This window comes from Scyliorhinus torazame, chromosome 9 (genome assembly GCF_047496885.1).
Source record: "Scyliorhinus torazame isolate Kashiwa2021f chromosome 9, sScyTor2.1, whole genome shotgun sequence".
NCBI lineage: Eukaryota > Metazoa > Chordata > Chondrichthyes > Carcharhiniformes > Scyliorhinidae > Scyliorhinus > Scyliorhinus torazame.
Genome location: NC_092715.1, coordinates 258,163,853 through 258,181,485, shown reverse-complemented (window position 1 = coordinate 258,181,485; position 17,633 = coordinate 258,163,853). Strand labels below are relative to the sequence as shown.

General features: G+C 51.9%; 1 protein-coding gene across 4 annotated transcripts in view; it reads right to left on the bottom strand.

The window, feature by feature from the left end:
• palm2akap2 (PALM2 and AKAP2 fusion) overlaps positions 1-17,633 on the bottom strand; it is a 475,642-nt gene that overhangs the window by 383,221 nt on the left and 74,788 nt on the right. For all 4 annotated transcript variants that reach the window (XM_072517289.1, XM_072517288.1, XM_072517293.1 and 1 more), the window contains exon 3: positions 568-613. In XM_072517289.1, coding sequence (XP_072373390.1) covers positions 568-613 — 46 coding nt within the window. The remainder of the gene's footprint in view (positions 1-567; positions 614-17,633) is intronic.

Sequence of the window (17,633 nt, the reverse complement as noted above, 5' to 3'; positions counted from 1 at the left end):
TCGAGAGCCCAGTGCTAGCTGCTGATATGCCCTTAAAGGGTTAAACCGGGCACTCAGCAGTTAAGTCTGAGTGCTGTTTGGAAATGTTGCACGGCTTTTAATCACACAGAACAACCCAGTTCAGAGTCTGAGCTCCTGCTGTCGTCTCTTTTTTCGGGGGGGAAAAAAAAGAGAAATTGTGACAGAATTTTCCTCAGGTTTGAACTTATTTTTAAAAATTTTCTTGATTACCTTCGGGGAAGGGACGCCAATAAAACAAAAGCCATGTCCAAAAACAGGAGCAGTCGACAGCAACACCCACAAGTGACACAGCTTTCTGCTCAATGTGCCAGGCGGGAGCACGGTTTAACACAGTGGCTGTGGGAGATTCTTATGGCTTATCCACGAAGGTGCCTGGGTTACAGGCACACTGGCGTCCCCAGCTGACTTCTTTTAACGCCTGGCCTCCTCCCAGCTCTGCCTCCCCCCCAAAAAAAAAATAAAATAAAGGTAGGCTCCTGACACATGGGCTGAATGCACTGGGCATTTACAAATCTGGCAGAAAATAGAAAGAGAGAGTTGACTTACTGTTATGGCGTGCAGCCTCTGTGTCTGTAGTTCGGCCTCTGCCATCCTAGAAGGGGGGGGGATACAGAAGAGTCTAGTCACAAAAGAGAGACCGTAGCACTCAGGTAGATTGAAGAAAGGGGAGGTGGTGGTGGGAGGGGGATTGCAGGAGGTGGGTTTCTGGCCTCTGCTGGGTGTCACTGCCGATTAGTTCAACTGCAAAAGGCTAATCTCAGTCACTGGGTCAATGCTGGCAGCAGGTTTAATGTAACGGCATTTTCTCCACACTGCTTCCACTAGCCTTGTATGTGCAGTGACAAGGAGCTTGAGCAGGGGGATAGTTGGCACGTCGATCTTTTCTTTTTTTTTTGCTTTGACGTGCCTCTGGGTGTTTGCTCCTCCTAGATTAGGGTCAGGGCAGAGGGAGGGTCCTCGCCGTTAGGAGGGGGTGTGTGGGAATGTGTTACAGTGTGTGTGTGGGGGGCAGACGAGCTTGCAGCTATAGTGCCGATGACAGAGAGAGAGAAAGGGAGGGAACACGAGGAAACACACTAAAAATAATCCAGTCAACCCTGCGTCTCTTCTGCTCCAGATCGTGTTCCAGATCTGTTGCCAACTTCCACTTCAGCAGGACCCCTTCTGTGTGATTATAATTTGGGAGCTCCTTTCCTGAGGTGGCAAGCTCCTACCGTTGATATTGTTTCCTGGATTTGAAAGGCTAAAATATCCAGTCACTCCCTTGCACCATTTGCATTCCATTGTAAACCTCTAAGGGACCTAAATTTTGTTTTTAAACGTAAAATATCGAACACTCCAACAAAGCAAGCCTCAGCACCGTGGAAAGAAGGATCACACAGCACAGAAGGAAGCCATTCAGCCCATCATGTCTGTGCTGGCCCCTTTGAGAGGCCGGTCCCATTCGCCTCACTCCTCTGGCCTCTCGCCATCACCCCGCACCATTTATCCTTTCTAAAAATTAGCACAATCTGCTTCCACCTGCCTTCCACACCACAACTACCTTGCGGCATCAAATATTCCCATCCCCCTCTATTCCCCCCCCCCCCAGCCAGCGGAGAGAGTTTCTACTCATCAAAGCCTGTCAGATGTTGTGAACATCTCTACTAAATCTCCCCTTGACCTTCCCAATCTGAATCTACTTGTTCTATATAGTCCACCTAATTTGTGGATCGGGAATGGTTTTGCAAAGATCCGTGTAGGAAATGTTTCCGAAGTAAGCAATGCAAGCTACGAAAGAATTATGCATCAAATGACAATCTTCCACAAATGGCTGGTGCAGTCTGTATTTTTTAGCTTTCTTTTGATGTTCAGTCCCCCACCAGTTAGGCTAATTCCTTCGCCTGGTTGGGGTTATTTGTCGAAGTTAGCTTTGCCCGACACTAACAGCACTGTGGGTGTACCTACACCACAGGGGCTGCAGCGGTTCAAGGAGGCAGATCCCCACCACCATCTCGACGGCGATCGTGGACGGGCAATAAATGTTGGTCAGGCCAGCGTAGCCCACATCCCGGAAATGAATGAAAAAGATCTGTCACTTTGTCAGCCGCACCTAACTGATAATTGGATGTTTCAAGAGATATTGCCCCTCACTGGGAGTGGGAGAACGGGGAGATGGGGCAAAGCAGGAATGGAGGTGATGGTCGGGAGCTGGGAAGCTAATGAGATTGTCCCTAACCTGTCACATGGTGCACACTTAGGTACGTACAAATGTACGAGGAGCAGGAGTAGGCCATTCGGCCCCTTGAGCCTGCTACAATAAGATCGTGGGCTGATCTGATTGTAACCTCGACTTCACATTTCTTTCTACCCCCAATAACTTTTCACCCCCTTACTTATCAAGAATCTACCTTGCTCTGCCTTAAAAATATTCAAAGACTCTGCTTCCACTGCCTTTTGAGGAAGAGAGTTTCAAAGACTCATGGGCCGGTATTTCCCTTCTGGGGACTAAGTCCCCACGCCGGCGGGAGAACCGGCGCCAACCGCTCCGGCGTCAATAGCCCCCGAAAGCGCGGAGCTCTCCACACTTTTGGGGGCTAGGTGAACCCCGGAGGGGTTGGCGCCGCTCCGGCCGGCGCTGAAGGGACTGCGCGAGTTCACGCACGCGCGGAACTGCCGGCGTGGTTCCGCGCATGCGCAGACCGGCCGGCGTATTTTGGCACATGCGCAGGGGGGGGGGTTCTCGTCTCCGCGCCGGCCATGGCGGAGCCCGACAGGGGCCGGCGTGGAAGAAAGAAGTGTCCCCACGGAACAAGCCCGCCTGCAGATCGGCAGGCCCCGATCGCGGGCCAGGCCACCGTGGGCCCCCCCTCCCCCCCGGGTCGGATTTCCACGCCCCCCCCCCCCCCCCCCCCCCCCCGTGGTCCACCCCCTGCCGACTTACCTGCCAGGTCCCGCAGGTTCGTCAGTTGAGTGATTCACGCCGGCGGGACTGGCCAAAAACAGACGGCTGCTCGGCCCATCGGGGCCCGGAGAATCGCGCCGCCCCCCCCCCGGGGATCCTCCTCATCGCCCTCTTGAATGGGCGATCTCTTATTTTTAAAGAGTGATCCCCAGTTCTAGATTCTTCCACAACCCAAGTTCTGGATTCTCTCCACATCCACCCTGCGAAGACCCCTCAGGATTCTATGTTTCTATCAAGTCACCTCTGACTCGTCTAGACTCCAGCAGGTACAAGCCTAACCTCTGCAACGTTTAAGTCAACACACCCATTCCAGGTATTAGTCTGGTAAACCTTCTCTGAACATCTTCAATCTCATTCACATCCTTACCCTTTTGCCTTTGAGCCTGAGGGTTGTGAGTTCAAGTCCCACTTCATAATCCAAGATGGTGCCTCACGGGGGTACCGAAGGATTGCTGCACTCTCAGAGGTGCTGCCTGACAGATGATACATTAAACCGAAGCCCGGTTTATCCCTTAGCCAACATTACTGAAGCGATTTATCTCGTTTCACGTTGCTGCCCACCAATTGGCTGATCCGTTTCTTACAAATTCCTCTTTAAATGTTCTCTCTTTCCTTTCTAATGGGCGAGGCCAAATTTCAGGGACACGTTCCCGTAACGCAACGGAACATCATTTCCATAACTTGCTCTGAAATAATTTCCTGCTCCATATAGGCACCGGGGATGCCTCAGCATTGATCTATCACGTGTTAACAGTGCAAATATAAACATATTGTGAAAAGGAAGCTTGGTAGAAAGCATTGCTAAGGTCCCATACCGGCCCTGATAGCATTTATTTATATTCCTGTTAATATTTAGAATGCAGGATTTTCCACTGGGGTCATTTTGCCACCGGTGATGGTTTGGATTGAGGCCCCCACCTCGTAGAATCATATAGATTTACAACCCGGAGTGAGGCCATTTGGCCCATTGTGGCTGCGTCAACCAACAGGGAGTCGTCCAGTCAAATCTCACCTTCCGCCCCTGCTCCAGAGCTTGTAGTTTAAGGCACTCCAAGTGGTAGAGGGTTTGCCTCTACCACCCTTCCCGAAAGTGAGTTTCAGATCCGCATCACCTTGTGAGTGGAAACATTTCCTCTTGAACCCCCTCTAAAGCTCCGACCTCTTACTCTTAATCACTTGTTATGGACCCTTCAACCAGACGGAGTAATGCCTCCCTATCCAGTCTATCTAGGCCCCTGATAAATTTATATACTTCAATAAGGGCTGGAAGTCTACGACTGTTGCGATTCTCTTTTCCCGCCGGCAGCGCACCCCTGCTCGCGGGTTTTCCGGCGGTGTGAGGCGGCTTCAGCGGGAAATCCCATTGACAAGCGGCGGGAAGAGAGAATCCCGCTGCCTAAGAAAGGCGCGCCACCGGAAAACACGCTTTTGAGGGACTGGAGCATCCAGCCCAAGGTCTTGCTTTACTCTCCTCTGAAGCAAAGGAAACAACCCCCGCCTATCCAATCTTTCCACATAATTACAATTCTCCAGTCCAGGCAACATCCTTGCAAATCGTCTCTCTGGTGCAATCAGCTCTTCCGTACAGTGCAGTGACCAGAACTGCATCCAGCATTCCAGCTTTGACCATTTCACACACTTGCAACACAACCTCCCAGCTCTTATATTCGGTGCCTCGGCTAATAAAGGCAAGTATCCCATGTGTCTTCTTGACCACCTCATCTACCTGTCCAGCCACTTTTAAGGAGCTGTGGGCACGCACACCAAAGGTCCCTCTGGGTCAGAGTTGATTCTACCTGCAGGGTGGGCTCCTGACAGCCTTTGTCATCAACATCTCTGTGTCCTTAAAAACAGACCCGCATTCGTGTTTCATGACCTCAGGATAGGATGCCTTAAAATGCTTTGCAGGCACTTTGCAAGTGTCGTCATTGTTGCAATGTAAGAAATATGGCAGCCGATTTAAGCTCAGTAAGCTCCCACAAATAGCAATACTATCAATGGCCAAGTTATCTGTCGTGTTGGGTTGAGGGATAAAAGCTGGCAAGGATAGCGGGGTGAACTCCCATGCTCTTCTTCAAAATAGTACCACAGGAAATGTCCTGTCCGGCCAACAAGGCACAAGGGGCCTCATCCGAAAGAGGGTCTCCAACAATGCAGCACCACCTCAGTCCTGCATTGGAGTGCCAGCCTGATCGTTGGCGTTCATGTCCATGGACTAATTTTGCGAGAGGTGACGGTTTGGACTGAGGCTCTCACCTCGTAGAATCGTAGAGATTTCCAACTCGGCTAGAGGCATTTGGCCCACCATGTCTGCACCAGCCAACAAGGAACTAGTCGAATCCTCTGGAATGGAACCCAAAGCCCTTAGATTGAGGCTGCCACCCACTGCTGGCACAGCGGGGATGGGAACGCAGGCTGTTTCTTCTCCATCTCAAACCTGAGGACACTGAGGCAACTATAGTGTCCCATGGTTGGATATTCCCTCTCTCAGCGGGGTTAGGGAGGTAGAACGGAAACTGAGTGGTCCGCTTGCTTTTCATGGCAGGCTTTAAAAGTTGAAAATCTGACATATAAACTCATCCAGATATTTCCACATGCACCGTAGATTCTGCGGCTACATCCAGCCTGGTGGCAGCGTGACCCATGTACCGCCTCATCACAGCTACCATAAAAAAGCTCCCCAACCTTTTCACCTCCAAAGGGGCCTCCATTTCAGACCGAGATGAGAAGAAATGTTGTCTCTCAGAAAGTCAAGGGACTGGGGAACTCTCTTCCCCACCCCAGAGAACAGCGGAGGCAGGGTGGTTTAATAGTTTTAAGGCAGAGGTAGATGAGTTCTTGACTAACAATGGAGTCAAAGGTTGGTAGGTCCTTGGCTAACAAGCCAGTGTAAAGGTTATCGGGGGGTCGGCGGAATGTGGAGTTGAGGCCACAATCAGATCAGTCACGATGTTATTGAATGGGGGACCAGGATTGAGACGCTGAATGGCCAATTCTTGCTTCTAATTCATATGCTTGCCTGTATGGTGCCCGTAAAAGGCAGTGGGCATGGAAAAATGTCCGACAATCGGGTTGTTAGCAAGTTCCATAGAATCCCTATGGTGCTGAAGGAGGCTATTCGGCCCATCGAGTCTGCACCGAACTCTGAAAGAGCACCCTGTCTAGGCTCTACCCTTTCCCTATAACCCCACCTAACATGCACATCTTTGGACACTAAGGGACAATTTAGCACAGTCAATCCACCAGAACTGCACATCTTTGGACTGTGGGAGGAAACAGGAGAACCTGGAGAAACCTCACGCAGACACGGGAAGAATATGCAAATTCCACACAGACCGTCACCCGAGGCTGGAATTGACCCTGGGTCCCTGGCGCTGTGAGGCAGCAGTGCTAACCACTGTGCCACCATGCCGCCAATGTTGAATTCAAAGGGTTCAACAGAACTCAGTAATTGGCCTCAGTCTCACAATAAGTTATGACCTTCCTCACTGAGTAATTATTATGGGCAGGATTCTCCAGCGCTGTTTTCCGGGCGGGGACGGGCGTCACGCCACGCCAGTCGGGGGCCGTTGCCATTGGCCACACCGGCAATTCTCCGGGCCCCGATGGGCCGAGCGGCCGTCCGTTTTTGGCCAGTCCCGTCGGCGTGCATTATGCATAGTCCCACACGGCGGGACCTGGCAGGTAAGTTGGTGGGGGTGGTCCTCGGGGGGGGGGGGGACACGGGGGGTCCGACCCCGGTGGGGGGGGGGGGGGGGGGGCCACGGTGGCCTGGCCCGCGATCGGGGCCCACCGATCTGCGGGCGGGCCTGTTCTGTGGGGGCACTTCTTCCTTCCGCGCCGGCCCCTGTCGGGCTCCGCCATGGCCGACGCGGCGAAGAGAACCCCATGCGCGTGCGCCAAAACACGGCCGCCCGATCTGCGCATGCGCGAGATAACGCTGTCCCTTCGGCGCATGCGCGAACTCGCGCAGTCCCCTCGGCTCCGGCTGCAGCGGTGCCAACCCCTCCGTCGTCTACCTAGCCCCCGAAAGTGCGGAGAATTCCGCACATTCGGGAGCTGTTGACGCCAGAGTGGTTGGCGCCGGTTCTCACGCCGGCGAGGGGACTTAATGTCCTGGGAGGCAGAATCCCGCTCTATATCACCATGAGAAACAGCGATGGAATATTCTGGGCTGGATTCTCCGATTTTGAGGATATATCCGGAGGATCCGTCTGGTTTTACAATGGAAAAGTCAGCGCCGCCCCCGCACCGATGCTGCCCCAGGGGAGCGAGCAGCCGCGCCACGTAAACCCCCAGCGTTCCTGATATAAATGCCGAGAGAATTGCCGGGTCCATGGCCGCGCATGGCAGTGACTTGCAGAGGTCACGCTGTACAACATGGCGCCGGTCTGCCGGGTGGTGACCCCCTGGACCCCTCCTCGCCACCCCCGGACCACCAGTCCCCCCAGCCCTCACTGAAGTTTCCCCGGCCAGTAGAACGCCCCCCCCCCCCCCCCGACTGTTGCGCCGCTGGATACAGTCTGCAGCCGCCACGCGGGGTTGACGAAAATTAAACGGATAAGTGTTTCGTGCTGTCGGGAACGCGCCCATTTGGGGCGGAGCATCAGGGGGAGGGCCTTCCGATGGTGCGCCAATGCTCTTGCCATGGCGGGCGCCGCGCGACGCGATGATGCTGTTTTTGAAGGAGTGGAGCATCCGAAAAGTGGTGTCGCCCCGATTCGGGCGTAAAAATGGATTCTCCTCCCAATCGCCGATGACGATTTCAGCGTCGGCAAGCGGAGAATCCCACCCTATCTCTTTAAATTGAAAACCATGTTGCAGGCAGAAAAGATAAAGAAGGGCCGGAAAAGCTGAAACAGAACTAAAACAGGCGTGGAGCTGACGGTGATCGGATACTGCCTGAGTGGGATGATTTTCAGAGAGCTGGGAGAAACACAGTTGGAGACCTGGACACTCAGGGCGTGCTCTCTCTCTCTCTCCTGCGTGTTTTTCCAGAGGAGCAGCTGTATTTCTGAAACTGCAGAGACCTGAATGAAGCTACAGTGAAAACCATTGCAGACTGGAAACAGAAATCTCGTCCTGAAAGGCTGGACTGAAGGAAAGTGTGCTCCAAATAATCATAGAACATAGAACAGTACAGCACAGTACAGGCCCTTCAGCCCACAATGTTGTGCCGACCATTTATCCTAATCTAAGATCAACCTAACCTACACCCCTTCAATTTACTGCTGTCCATGTGCCCGTCCAAGAGTCGCTTAAATGTCCCTAATGACTCTGACTCCACCACCTCTGCTGGCAGTGCATGCCACACACCCACCACTCTCTGTGTAAAGAACCTACCTCTGACATCTCCCCTGTACCTTCCTCCAATCACCTTAAAATTATGTCCCCTCGTGACAGCCATTTCCACCCTGGGGAAAAGTCTCTGGCTATCCACTCTATCCATGCCTCTCATCACCTTGTACACCTCTATCAAGTCACCTCTCTGCCTTCTTCGCTTCAGTGAGAAAAGCCCTCGCTCCCTCAACCTTTCTTCATAAGACATGCCCTCCAGTCCAGGCAGTATCCTGGTAAATCTCCTCTGTACCCTCTCCAAAGCATCCACATCCTTCCTATAATGAGGCGACCAGAACTGGACACAATATTCCAAGTGTGGTCTAACCAGGGTTTTATAAAGCTGCAGCCTTCGCGGCTCTTAAACTCAATCCCCCTGTTAATGAAAGCCAACACACCATACGCCTTCTTAACAACCCTATCAACCTGGGTGGCAACTTTGAGGGATCTATGTATGTGGACCCCAAGATCCCTCTGTTCCTCCACACTTCCAAGAATCCTGCCTTTAACCCTGTATTCAGCATTCAAATTTGACCTTCCAAATTGAATCACTTCACATTTATCAAGGTTGAACTCCATCTGCCACTTCTCAGCCCAATTCTGCATCCTGTCAATGTCCTGTTGTAACCTGCAACAACCCTCAACACCATCTACAACTCCACCAACCTTCGTGCCATCAGCAAACTTACTAACCCACCCTTCCACTTCCTCATCCAAGTCATTTATAAAACGTAAGACTGATGGATCTGTAATTCCCAGGGATTTCCCTATTCCCTTTCTTGAATAGGGGAACAACATTCGCCTCCCTCCAATCATCCGGTACTACTCCAGTGGAGAGTGAGGACGCAAAGATCATCGCCTACGGCGCAGCAACCTCCTCCCTCGCTTCGCGTAGTAACCTTGGGTATATCCCGTCATCCCTTGGGTATATCTATCCTGATGCTTTTCAAAATTTCCAGCACATCCTCCTTCTTAATATCAACCTTTTCGAGCCTATTAACCTGGTTCACACTGTTCTCATGGGCAACAAGGTCCCTCTCTCTAGTGAATACTGAAGCAAAGTATTCATTTAGGGCCTCCCCATCTCCTCAGACTCTCGGCACACGTTCCCTCCACTATCTCTGATCATCCTCTTATTTCTCACAGAAATGTAGAACGCCTTGGGGTTTCCCCTAATCCTTCCCGCAAGAGCTTTTTCATGCCCCCTTCTAGCTCTCCTCAGTCCATTTTTGAGTTCCTTCCTGGCTACCTTGTAACCCTCTAGAGCCGAGTCAGATCCTTGCTTCCTCAACCTTACGTAAGCTTCCTTCTTCCTCTTGACTAGAAGCTCCACTTCTCTTGTCATCCAAGGCTCCTTCACCCTACCATTCCTTCCTCGTCTCAGTGGGACAAAACTATTCAGCACTCGCAGCAAGTGCTCCTTAAACATCCTCCTTCAACAACCATCTGAAACGAAGACTCTTGGGCGGGAATCTCCACCCCCACCGCATCCGATTTCTGGTGCGGCGGCCCCCGCCGGCAGCGGGATTCTCCATCCCGGCAGCCGGCCAATGGGATTTCCCATTGTGGGCATCCACACGCCATTGGGAAATCCCCGGGCGTGAGTGCGCGGCTGACGAAATGGAGGATCCCGCCGTCGGAGAATCCAGCAGATTATCTTTTGAACTTTACTTCTTATTTTCCATCCCTCTTGTCCCCTCTGCGTTTGTCTGTCTTGTGTGTGTGTGTAGAGGGTGGGGGCGGGATTAAGTGGAGGGTTACGAATTAGATAATAGCTAACCTGTCGAATTTGCTGCATATTTAACTGTAGTTAATTATTAATAAACTAAATTGTGTTTAAATTTACAAACCTGTTGACTGTAATTATTGGGCAGCTAAGGACCAAAGACTTTGAAAAAAAGAAATATTTATTGATTTCAATTGTGTTGTGACTCCAGGTTAACTGGGTCTGGAATTGACTGCGAACTAGCCCAGGGGGTTGTAAGAGGAGCCATTCGCAATACGCACGTTTACAATGACAGCGGACAGACTTCGATACATCCAAGAATATTTTCCATAAAGGAGCCTGGTCAAATCCAAACCGAGGAATCACAGATTTATTTGAATTGAACCAAATTTCTCGTGGGGCAGGGGGGTGGGGGCGTGAATCTCGCCCCCGCCGGCTGCCAAATTTTCCGGCGCTGGGGATTTGGCAGGGGCGGCTGGCGTGCCGTGCCGGTCGGCGGCCGCTGGCAGCAGCCCCCCCCCCCGGCGATTCTCCGCGATGGGCCGAGTAGCCGCCCATTTTCGGCCAGTCCCGCCGGCGTAAATTAGAGTAGGTACTTACCGGCGGGACCTGGCTGCGCGGGCAGCCTCCGGGGTCCTCGGGGAGGCGCGGGGGGATCTGGCCCCGGGAGGTGCCCCCTCGGTGGCCTGGCCCGCGATCGGGGCCCACCGATCCCCGGGCGGGCCTGTGCCGTGGGGGCACTCTATTCCTCCGCACCGGCGGCTGTACCGGTCCACCATTGCCGGTGCGGAGATGAACCCCTCTACGCATGCGCTGGGATGATGCCAGCACATGCTAGCACTCCCGCGCATGCGCCAACTCGCGCCGGCCGGCGGAGGCCCTTCGGCGTCGGTTGGCGTGGCGCCAAGCCCCTCCCCTGCCGGCCGGCGCGGCGCAAACCACTCCAGCCTAGCCCCTGAAGGTGCGGAGGATTCCACACCTTTGGGGAGGCCCAAAGCCGGAGTGGTTCACGCCACTCCGTCCCGCCGGAGTTGCCCGCCCAGCCGATTCCCACAGAATCCCGCCCAGGGTTTATCTGAAATTTAAAACGAGTTTCTCAAGTCAGGTAAAGTCGCCATAGTCCCAGACACCTTTGAGAGGGGGGCGAGCTGGCTAGTGGCGATTGAACCTGAGGGTCACCACACCTCAGGCGAGATGGCAAGTTTGAGAAGGCTTCATGAATAACCTCAGCCGGCACGGGAATTGAACCATACTGGTGTTGATGGCTCCGAAAAAAGTAAGAATCCTGAAACAGGTTGAAGGAATCTGATTTCCCTGTCTCTGTTTCAGAAATCCTGTTGAACCACATTCCGAATTTAAATCCGAGTGCGGGGTTGGCAAATGCATGCTCAGTTTTCATTGGTGTGTGTGGGGGATTGGGGAAGAGATAAGAGAGTGGCGGGAGATTTTCTACATCTCGTGATAACTTAATTATAATTTTGCCGCACATAAGCATGAGAGACATACTTCCCCCTCCATTGCCGACCACGTTCACTCCAGTAGTATTGAAATTCTTCAGAGAAATATCTGACTTGATAGGTTCCTCTGACGCATGAACAGAGGACATGAGGCGGGCAAAGGGAATCATGTGACCGTGATCGCGTGGCCATCAGATAGGAAGACCTGCTCTGCATTATATTCATCTCCCTGAAAGTGGTAGCAGCCATCTGGCCTTCATTTCCCAGAGGACAAAGGGCTTCCCAACAGTTGGTGACTTATGCCAAGTAACTCGGAATAGAACGCAAGCTGTTGCTATGGCATATTGTGAGTGCCTAGGTATCATGTACCCTGCCATATCCAGGGAAGTGATTGATTAATTCACCAGCCATTTTCATAGCAGAAACCAGGATAAATGAAATAAAACTTATAACTGTGTCATGATATTCAGATAAACATCATGGTGCAAACACACATACACACTGATGGACAGATCAACGGACCAATCAACACACACGCAACATCACAGCCAATCACAAGCAAGAGCAGACACACTATAAAACGGGGAACACGGCACTTCCGAGGGATTCCAGCAGGAGACAGCTCAGGGCACAGAGCTCACAGCGTGCCACTCAGACATTCACCATGTGCTGAGTGCCTCTCCAAGATAGTGTTAGGGCTGGGTCCACAGGTTAGAGGGTAATGAACGAACCACAGCAACCAGTTTACAAATGTTAATAATTGTTAGTAATAAAACTGAGTTATACCTTCCGCAACCGTGTTGGTTTGTCTGTGTAGCAGAGCACCCAACACAACACACTGTTTGTGCTTTTACACATATTTCAAACCATTATTATATTACAACATTGCACTGTATTGTTCAAAAAAGTAACTGATTTTGCGAATGCCCGAACCAAATCCTTTAGATATTATATTTTTTTGGCTCCCACTAAATCACTCGGCGTTAACGCCGTGAGTGATGTGGGTGAAATTACCCCTTCAGAATGCCAAAATAAAAATAGAAAATTCTAAAAATACTCAGCAGGTCATGTAACGCCGCTGGGGAGAGGGTTAACATTCCAGGCATTTCAGACTTTCATTACATTCGGCCCTTTGAGCCCACTCCACCATTCATTATGTTCATGGCTGATGATCCAACTTCCCCAGTGGAGGCGGAGAATTGGGGGGTCCCGGCGAATACCGGAGTCAGGCCCGCTAATGGTATTCCAACGGCGTTTACTGTTCGTGCAGAGTGGAAGGCATTGACGGCACGGTTGGGGCACAGGAGAGTTGTGATTTGGCGCGAACCCGGCGCCCGTCACGGTTGCGGCGGCAAAAACGATTCTCCACCCAATCGCGGTTCGCGATTCCCGCCCAGTGACGTGGCTTTCAAATCCTTTTCTGCACTCCCTCAATAGTAAGTACTCACTGTCTGTGCGGAGTCTGCACGTTCTCCCCGTGTCTGCGTGGGTTTCCTCCGGGTGCTCCGGTTTCCTCCCACAGTCCGAAGACGTGCAGGTTAGGTGGATTGGCCACGTTAAATTGCCCTTAGTGTCCAAAAATGGTTAGGTGGGGTTATGGGGATAGGGTGGAGGTGTGGGGATAGGGTGGAGGTATGGGCTTAGGTAGGGTGCTCTTTCCAAGGGCCGGTCCAGACTCGATGGGCTGAACGGTCTCCTTCTGCACTGCAAATTCCATGAATTATATCGGGCAGGATTCTCCGACCCCCCGCTGGGTCAGAGAATCGCCGGGGGGTGGCGTGAATCCCGCCCCCGCACGCTGCTGAATGTGTGGAGGAGTCCGCACCTTCGGGGCGGCCCGATGCCGGAGTGGTTCATGCCACTCCTTCGCACCGGAGTTGCCCGCCCCGCCGGTTCACGGATAATCCCGCCCATCCTTTCCGAGATAAGTGGCTGGATTTTCCGTTCCCCGCCGCTTGTCAATGGGATTCCCCATCAAAGTCACTCCAGGCTGCCGGGAAACCCGCGGGAACAGAGAATCCCAACGGACGGAGAGTTCCGGCCAAGGAGACCAAAACTGTACACAATACTCCGGGTCTGGTCTCACCAAGGCCTTGCACGGCTGCAGTCCGATATCCTTGCTCCTGTTCTCAGGTCCTCTCGCAATGAAGGCCAACATACCACCTGCCTTCCTAACTGTTTGCTGTACCTGCACGCTTGCTTTCAGCACCTGGTGTACGAGGGCACCCTTTGTACACCAACATTTCCCAATCTGTCACCATTTAACTAACACTCTGCCAGCCTGTGTCTCTGTCCGAAGAAGAAGCAAATCTATTCTCCCGGCAGCTTTATGTGTTTCAGCTCAGTCCACACAGAAAGACAAATTCTTATGAAAGAATACAACAATCCTAAGGCAATCTTTAAATCACATTGGTCTGTTTATGAAAAAAATTACCCTTTCAAAAATTACTCAAGAGCTCGTTGTGAATATATTACAATCGATAAATCTTTATTACCAAGAAAATAATATGTCCTTTTTATGGATTGCCTTGGCAACAGGGTGTTAACCACTTCAATCAATCAAAATAGGAAAGGCCCCAAACATCACTCAGAAATATAAAAAGTTTTGCTGTTCATGGTTTTGTTGGCAGAATCTGCCTGATATAATAGACTCCCTACAGTGCAGAAGGAGGCCATTCAGCCCATCGAGTCTGCACCGGCCCTTGGAAAGAGCACTCGACCTCAGCCCTTTCCCCACCCCATCCCCATAACCCAGTAACCCCACCTCGACCTTTGGACACTAAGGGGCAATTTAGCGCGGCCAATCCACCTAACCTGCACATCTTTGGACTGGGGGAGGAAACCGGAGCACCCGGAGGAAACTGACGCAGACATGGGGAGAACGTGCAGACTCCGCACATACGGTCACCCAAGGCCGGAATTGAATCCAGGTCCCTGGTGCTGTGAGGCAGCAGTGCTAACCACTGTGCCACCGTGCCGCTGGTGTGGGGTAGAGCCACACAGATCAGACCCAGACTGACTTGAAAAGAAAAGCAAGAAGGTTTGCATTTGTACATCGCCTTCCATGAAAGCCTCAAGCCATCCCAAAGTGCTTTGCATCCAATCAAATATTTTCTGACTCACTGTAGGAAATGTGCCAGTGAAGGCATGCAGGGGGCAGATGGTGGTGCAGTGGAACTGTCATTGGACTAAGGCGGCACGGTAGCACAGTGGTTAGCACAGTTGCTTCACAGCTCCGTGGTCCCAGGTTCGATTCCCGGCTTGGACGACTGGCTGTGCGGAGTCTGCACGTCCTCCCCGTGTCTGCGTGGGTTTCCTCCGGGGGCTCCGATTTCCTCCCAGAGTCCAAAGATGTGCAGCTTAGGTGGATTGGCCATGCTAAATTGCCCCTAGTGTCCAAAAAAGTTGAGTAGGGTTACTGGGATAGGGCAGAGGTGTGGGCTTAGGTAGGGGCGCTCTTTCCAAGGGCCGGTGTAGACTCAATGGGCCGAATGGTCTCCTTCTGCACTGTAAATTCTAAAAACCCAGAGGCCCAGGCTAATGCTCTGGAGACATCGGTTCAAATCTCACGATGGCAACTTGGTGGAATTTAAATTTATTTAATAAATCGGGAATATAAACCTAATCTCAGTAATGATGACCACGAAAATATAAAAACCCACCTGGATCACTAATGTCCTGTAGGAAAGGAAATTGGCCACCTATCGGGGCAGCACGGTAGCCTTGTGGATAGCACAATTGCTTCACAGCTCCAGAGTCCCAGGTTCGATTCCGGCTTGGGTCATTGTCTGTGCGGAGTCTGCACATCCTCCCCGTGTGTGCGTGGGTTTCCTCCGGGTGCTCCGGTTTCCTCCCACAGTCCAAAGATGTGCGGGTTAGGTGGATTGGCCATGATAAATTGCCCTTAGTGTCCAAAATTGCCCTTAGTGTTGGGTGGGGTTACTGGGTTATGGGGATAGGGTGGCGGTGTTGACCTTGGGTAGGGTGCTCTTTCCAAGAGCCAGTGCAGACTCAATGGGCTGAATGGCCTCCTTCTGCACTGTAAATTCTATGATCTATGATCTGGGACTCCAGACCCACAGCAATGTGGTTGACTCTTAATTGGCCTCTGACATGGTCCCTCAGTTCAAGGGCAATTAGGGATGTCCAACAAACGCTGGCCTTGCCAGCAATGACCACATCCCATCAGAGTGGAAAATGGCTCCACAAACAGCAATGTGATCATTTGGTTTTGGGATGTAGTCTAAGAGATCGGGGAGGACTCCCCTGCCTTTTTTCAAAACAGCCCAATGGGATCTTTGAACGATTGAGGACTCTGGGTCTGTACTAGTTGGAGTTTAGCAGGACGAGGGGGGATCTTATTGAAACTTACAGGAGACTGCGTGGCCTGGATAGAGTGGACATGGAGAGGATGTTTCCACTTGTAGGGAAACTAGAAGCAGAGGACACAATCTCAGACTAAAGGGACGATCCCTTAAAACAGAGATGAGGAGGAATTTATCCAGCCAGAGGGTGGTGAATCTGTGGAACTCTTTGCCGCAGAAGGCTGTGGAGGCCAAATCACTGAGTGCCTTTAAAACAGAGATAGATAGGTTTCTGATCAATAAAGGGATCAGGGGTTATGGGGAGCGGGCAGGAGAATGGGAATGAGAAAAATATCAGCCATGATTGAATGGCGGAGCAGACTCGATGGGCCGAGTGGCCTAATTCTGCTCCTATGTCTTATGGTCTTATGGTCTTTGACATCCAGCCAAGAGGGCAAACAGGATCTTGGATATTGCTAAAAAGAGAGACATGTTGCTGAAGCTTTTGGTTTTGCCTCATCAGGACAAATGCAAGAATGCCAAATTTCAAACATCACAAATGATCACAACAATTTATACTGGGGGAAATAAGGGTGGTGATTGGTTGGCAAGTGAATTCCACTTGGCTGAACAGTTGCTGTGGAGAAAGCAATAGGAAACTAAACGATCTCCACGCTCCTGGGAAATTCACAGAAGGTGCAAGGTTTGACCATATTCCTTTTGTTTGCAGAGAATGGGTCACTGTGTATGAATTAATGTCACTTCTAGTGAGTGTAAATGAGCCGTGTTATGAACTCCACTGATTATCTTAAATTGATTGTCTGTGTAACTATTAGCATAGTCATCTCATGCCTCTGAGGACCCGGGTTCGATCCCGGCCCCTAGTCGCTATCTGCGTGGAGTTTGCAGCATCTCCCCTGTGTTTGCGTGGGTCTCACCCCCACAACCCAAAGATGTGCAGGTCAGGTGGATTGGCCACGCTAAATTTGCCCCTTAATTGGGAAAAAAAAATGGGTACTCTAAATTAAAAAAAAAGTGATTAGCACACTCAGGATTGCTCAGCAAATGTTGCCCAATGGTGGAATCACGTCATTCTGTTTTGTTTTGTGTTTTGTAGCGTGAGCTGGTCGATCAGTACTCTGCCTATTGCAAATGACCAAACAAACATGCTGTATGATTTGATTAGCCAATCGCTAGTAAGTACGGTCTACATACACAGCAGTGAAATTCATACATGACTTTGCTTAATTGTGTGGCGGACATGTAAACAGGATCGTGCCTTAACTAGGCACCTGAAAGACTTCGGGCTGGATTCTCTGTTTTTGGGACTATGTCCCCCACACTGTCGTGAAAACTGTGGCCTTTTACACCAGGAAAACTGGCGTCAAAAGGCCACATATTCACAGCCTTGCAAGGGGCTAGCAGGGAGCAGTCGTGGAGCTCGCAGCTACAGCTGCCGATACAGCCCCCTGCACTTCCGGGTCAGAGGCCGCGCATGCGCATGGCGGCGGTCTCCAGCGGCCGCGCTGTGCTCCATGGAGCTGGACCGCGGAAATAGTGCCTCCGATCAGCTGCGCGCCCGACCTGGACTGCCCGCACAATAAAGGCACAGTCCCCCCTGAGGCATCCCCCTGCTCTCCGATTGCAGCCCCCCCCCCCCGACCATGGCGGCCGCAGACTGAGTCTGCAGCCTCCTCGCGGGTTTCCCGAACGGCTGGGACCATGTTAGAAATACGCCGTTGGGACTTGGGCCGGTCGGCGGCGGAGAATAGCGGGACGGGCCTCAAGCAATGGCCGCGGGTGGGGGATACGCGGCGCGACGTACTTCCTGGGTACGCCGCTTT